This window comes from Melozone crissalis, unplaced genomic scaffold (genome assembly GCF_028551555.1).
Source record: "Melozone crissalis strain CALT ecotype California unplaced genomic scaffold, PUWL_Pcris_2 ptg000139l_1, whole genome shotgun sequence".
In the NCBI taxonomy this organism is placed as follows: domain Eukaryota; kingdom Metazoa; phylum Chordata; class Aves; order Passeriformes; family Passerellidae; genus Melozone; species Melozone crissalis.
The window spans coordinates 7,090,176-7,095,791 of NW_026535912.1; the positions used below are offsets into that span (position 1 = coordinate 7,090,176).

At 61.5% G+C, this 5,616-nt stretch overlaps 1 protein-coding gene across 1 annotated transcript; it reads right to left on the minus strand.

Moving 5' to 3' along the window:
- Nucleotides 1-2,483: 2,483 nt before the first annotated feature.
- Nucleotides 2,484-3,581, minus strand: LOC128948629 (serine/threonine-protein kinase pim-1-like; the record flags this gene model as incomplete). The annotated part of the gene is made up of 2 exons (XM_054293398.1): nt 2,484-2,596; nt 3,239-3,581. Coding segments are annotated over 2 exons (456 nt in total), but the record flags the coding sequence as incomplete, so codon positions are not given.
- Between the last annotated feature and the right edge of the window lie 2,035 nt (nt 3,582-5,616).

The window sequence follows — 5,616 nt, forward strand, 5'->3', positions numbered from 1 at the left end:
AAATTGCTTTGTGCCCTTCCAGCTCCAAGCAGGACTGGGAATGGAAACTCTGTCAAACCCCAAATCCTTTAGAAGATCACCTTCCTTCTCACCCTGCAAATGAGCTGCACATTCCTGTTGTAACTGCCAGGAGTTTCTTAGAGACACGAAGTCCCACTGACAGCTTTTTGCTCTGGTTTGGCAGTGCAGAAGGGCAATTCTCCATCCATCAGCTCCAGACTGCAGTACCTCAGGAACACGGCCCACTCACCAGCTTTGGCCCACTCGTGGCACTGCTAGAGGAGGAAGAAAGTGCAATTGCACAATTCCAGCCAATCAAGAAGGAAGAATGGGACAGACAAAGCACCCTGTGCAGATCCAGGCGTTCAGCTGGGACTGTGGAGAATTTGGGTCCTTGCCAATTGGATGTGTGTCCCCAGCTGCAATCTCTGGGCCTGCAGCAGAGTCTCACTCACCTGCCAAAGCAGAAAGCTCAGGCGCTGTGCTCGCAACGGGCTGGTCTGATGCAGAGCTGTCAGAGCAATGTGAGGGCAGAGCCAGCCCAGCTGGGCCCAGGGCTGAGCCCAGCAGAGCCCTGGCAGAGCCCAGAGCAGCCTCAGCACCCGCAGAGCCCGGCTGCAAGGAGAGAAAGCAGAAACCGCCCGTCAGCTGAGGGCTCCTGTGCCCTTGTGCCAAGGCCTGCGGTGCCCAGGCCATGCTGGCTGCGTCCAGAGCTGTGCCCAGAGCTGCCCATCCCTGCTGCCTAAGGCACAAAGCAGGAGGGCAGCACATGTGCCCAGCCTGCAGCCAGCCACGGCACATCCAGCCCTCAGCAGCTGCCCGGAGCAGGATGCTCCTGTGCTCGCTGCCAGCTCCCAAAAGCTCTGATCCCACCCTGCCAAGCACACAGGGAACCCACCTCACGCCAGCCATGGCTGCAAGAAAAGCTGCTCCCAAACCATGGCCTCAGCCTTCTCCAAGGGCACGGCACAGCCACGCCACAGCTGCTCCCAAGCACTTCCCCATCCACACTGGACCACCTGGAACGCTTCCTCTGGAATAACAAACAACACATTATTGAAAAGAGTTTAGAGACAAAATGGGAAAACAAGAAAATTGGTAAAAAGTCTTATCTCTGTCAGGGTCTTGAGGAAGGCCCAACCCCTGCATGCCAGGGAAAAACCCAGCCATGGCTGTGGGAAACCCACACTTTCTCTCTTCCCCCCTGCACTGCCCCCCAAAATCACGGTGACCCCAAAGCAAACAAGGGCAGTGGAGCAGCCCAAGCCCTTCCTTGCCTGCACAGCAAAGCAGCTCTGCACAGGTTCTGGAGTCCCACCTCTGCTCCCACCATGGGGCTTTGTTTGTGTCAGGCTGGCTGCCCCAGCCCCAGCCCCAGCCCCAGCCCGGGGCACAGTGGGTGCTGGGGGCTGTTGGCAGGGCCAGGAGCCCAATCCCATTTCGTACCCACCCCAGCCCATGCCCCACCCTGCCAAAAGCAGCTGGGCACCCACTGATGAATTACTTGCATCTGCCCCAGCAAAGGGGGAGCCTTTGGTTTCCGCGCTGGGTTATGCCCAGATCTGGCAGAATTTCCCGGGTGGAACTCATCTGCAAATTCCCTGTGGAGTTTGGCTTTGAAGAAGGTGCCAGAATCAAAGTGCACCACCTTCAGCCTCCAGTGGCCAGGCTGAGGAAGAGCTTGTCATCCTTGATGTCATCCTCGCTGTCTCCAGCAGCAGCAGCAGCAGCAGCAGCAGCAGCAGCATCCCCACTCGGTACAGCTTCTCCAGGGGCTCCTTCTCCTTCCCTGGGGGCAGAGCAGGCTCTCAGGGCTCTGCCCAGGGCCCCAGCTGTCAGGGAACCAGGACAAGCAAAACCAGCTGGGATGGCGGCCACCAGTGCTGCGCAGAGCAGCTCAGCCCCAGCACAAGGGCTGTGTGTTCCCATCCCATGACCCCAGTGCAGTGACACAGGCAGCACAAAAAGCTCTGGGTTCCTTTGCTTCTCATTGCCAAGGCATATGTGGAGCAGGAACTTACCAGGGCCCTGGATCAAAGTGTCCCTGTGGCTCTCTCCCTTCTTCTATGGCAGAGGAATATCCCACATCCAAGGATCACAGAACAGGTCTTCCAGTGCGGGTCTGTCCAAGGAGTTCACGGATAAACACCACCTGATCAGGTCTTTGCACTCTGGGAAGAGAAAGCAGAAACTGCCGGTCAGCCAGAGAAGGCTCCTGTCTGCTTTGCCCCACTATTCCCACGCCCAGGCCATGCTGGATGTGCTCAGAGCTGGGCCTAAACTTTCCCATCAATTCCCTGTTTTGGAGGAGAGCAGGACATGTGCCACCTCCTCAGCAGCTGCCAGAGCGGGATGCCCACTAGCCCGCTGCTGGCTCCCAGCACTGGGATTCCCCCCATGCCCAGAGAAGAGGATCCACCTTGAGAGAGCCCTTGTGGCAGCGGGAGCTGGCCCCAGCTGAGGTTCTGGCCCCTTCTGAAAGGGTGCTCCCCGCAGACCATCTGGTGCAGCAGGATGCCCAGGGACCAGACTGTTGCTGCCTCGCCATGGTACCAGCCAAAGTCGTTCCATTCTGGGGGGCTGTAGGACAGTGTTCCTATGGAATACAGATGGAGTTCATCAGGGGGATGCTGCTGCTCCCAGAGCCTGGCCCCAGCATCCCTGGGTGTGCGGGGGCTGCATCAGGGGCACACAGCGTGACCACTGCCCTCTCGCCAGCATCTGGGACTTGTGCACAAAGTTAGGGTTGGAAAAGAAGCCTCTGGTGTTGGAAGAGGGCAGCCCTGGCTAGGCCCGACCATGACATGCAAAGGAAAAACCCACTCCATGCTGGGGAAAAAACATGCCCTTATCCTCCCTGCCTGCATTTCCCCAAAAATATTATGAAGCCAAGGGAAACAGGGCGAGTGAAGCAGCCCAAGCCCTTCCTGTCATCTGCATACCAAAGTGGCTGGGGCAAAGGTTCCGCCCTCCCTCTCTGCTACCCCAACCCACGGGGCTTTTGGTTGGGCTGGCTGCCCCAGCCCAGCCCTAGTCCTGGGCAGAGTGGCTGGCAAAGGCTGCCAGCAGGGCTGGAAGATGGCTGCCCACCCAGCCCTGCTCTAAAGCAACTCAGCTGTAGATTCAGTGCCCTGACTGGCAGCAAAAGGGAGAATCCCTGCTGCCACAACCAACCTTGGCTGGGAGATGTTGGGCAATGAGATGTCAGCAGCGGGAGCACAGCCCTCTGCAGGCTCACCTGCAAAGTGAGTGTAGACTGTGTCCTGCAGGTAGGTGCCACAGCCAAAGTCAATGAGTTTGGCCTGCCCGGTGCCCAGGTCAACCAGGATGTTCTCTGGTTTGATGTCGCGGTGCAGGACCCCGCAGCTGGTGCAGTGCCGCACGGCCTCCAGCACCTGGCGGAACAGCTCCCGTGCCACCTCCTCAGGCAGGAACCGCCGTACCCGAATGAAATGATGCAGGTCCTGACACTGCTCTGGCCGCTCCAGCACCATCACGATGCAGTTGGGGAGCTCGAGCCACTCCAGCAGCTGGACCACACCGGGGAAGCCAGTGGACACCCTGGCCAGCAGCACGATCTCCAGCGGGGCGCTGGTGCCGTCGGGCTGCGGGAGGAGCACGATGCCGTCAGTGGGGCCGATGCCGTGCCAGGCCTGGGGAAGCCCTCAGCCAGCCCGGGATGCTCTGCGCCCTGCACTGGCCCCACGCCCGCTCTCTCTGGGGGCGTCCTGGTGGTGGCTCCCACCGTGCCGGGCGCCGGCTCATCCCTGGCCGGAAGCCCCGGCTGCTGGCCCCGCTCACTCACCAGCTCGCCCCAGTGCCGGACGCGGTTCCGTGGCACCCTTTTGATGGCCACCTGCAAGCCAAGGGCAGCAGCGGGGTGAGCTCGCCGCCCGCACTGCGAGCCCCATCCTCCGCCCTCCGCCCTCCTCCTCCTCCATCCCCTCCTCCTGCGCCCGCCGCCGGCCCCGCCGCTCACCGGGGCGCCGTCCGAGAGCCGCGTGGCCGCAAAGACTCTGCCGAATCCGCCGCGCCCCAGCAGCGATCCCAGCCTGTACCGCTCCTGCAGGGCCTCCTGCGCCGTCCCTGCGGGCGGGAGGCGGCTGTCAGCGCTCGGCCCAGGGCCAGCAATGGCCCCCGAGCGCCCCTCACCCGCCCCGGGCCGGCCATGCCCAGGCGTTCCATCTTCGGAACGCGGCACGGGAGGCTCGGGGCTGGCGACCGCGCTGCCGAGCGGCGGAGCTCGGGCCGGGGAAGCCGCAGCGGAGGCGGCGGGAGCGGCCGCGCCGCCTGTGTCCTCCGCGGGCCGCGGCAGGAGCGGGGGCCGGGGCCGGGGCCGGGGCCGGGGCCGGGGCCGGGGCCGGGCTCGGGACTGGACCCTGCGTCGGGTCCGGGGCCGGGCTCGGGCCAGGCGGAGGCAAAGGGCGGCGATGCCGCCCCCGGCCCAGGCACTGATGCCCGCCCAGCAGCGCCACCGCCAGTGCGGCCAGAGCCGGGCGGAGGCGAGACCGCGGCGAGACGGCCGGGGCCGGGCACGGGGCAGCCCCGCCCGGGGCCGGGGGCGGGCCGGGGGCATGGCCGAGCCCGGCAGGGGAGAGGGAGGCGGGGAGAGGAGACGGACGCCGGGCAAGGGACCCCGAGAGAAGGGTGCCCGACAGCGGAAAAGGGAGAGAAAGAGAAAGAGAGAGAGAGAGAAAGACTATTCAAAACTATCTGTTTTGCTGCTGCTGCCGCTACTGCTGCCGCCGCTGCTGCTGCCGCCGCCGCTGCTGCAACTGAAGCACCGGGGCCGTTCGTCCCCGTGTCCGTTCCCTGCTCGCCCCACGAGCCCCACGTTCGAGCCCCGCATGCCCCGGGGACAGCCCCTCCGTCTGCCCAAACACGGGAACTTTGCAGCCTTGAGCCCAGATGCAGAGCCCTGACTCCTGCACTCTGGCACAGCGATCTCCTTCCTCGCTGCTGTGCATTGTCCTTGCTGAGGGTCAGACACTGCCGGGCCACCTTCCCTTGGGGTAGGATTCCTACCTGACCCAAGCACTGCACTTACACCTCCAGTGTTGCTTTCCTGTGTGACAAGGAAAACTGTGTGTAGCTCATGGTATTTTAGAGTGTCTAAAACTTGCCATGTCACAGATTTTAGAGGTGAGGTGCATTTGGAATGAATGGGATGGAGAAGCAGTGCAACATGGAAAAGAGGAGCATAGAAATAAATAGAGGAAAACATCTTGGATTGTTTCTTTCATTCTCATTTCCCTTCCGGAAAGCTGTTTCAGTTTTCCAGGAATCATCTGCTGTCTGCTCTTCTCAAGAATCTCTCATGGAGAACAAGGTTGAGTCTCCGTCACAAGATTTGCCACCAGCTGCAGCTTCTCTTAGCTTTCCACAGTGCACAGTGTGTGCAGCAGGACTTTTGCAGCAAAGCAGGACAAATGTTAGGAGAACTTTACATGTCCGTTCTTTTCCTGCTGGGCTGGGAGTTGTGCCACTGGTGAAGTTTTCATTGTGACTGTTTGTGCTGGTTTCAGGCAAATTTTGGGAGGAAACCTCCAAAAGGGGTCAGTCTAGAAAGCAAGTTCCAGCGGCCCCTCCCCCTGCTAGCTGAGGAAAAGACTTCCC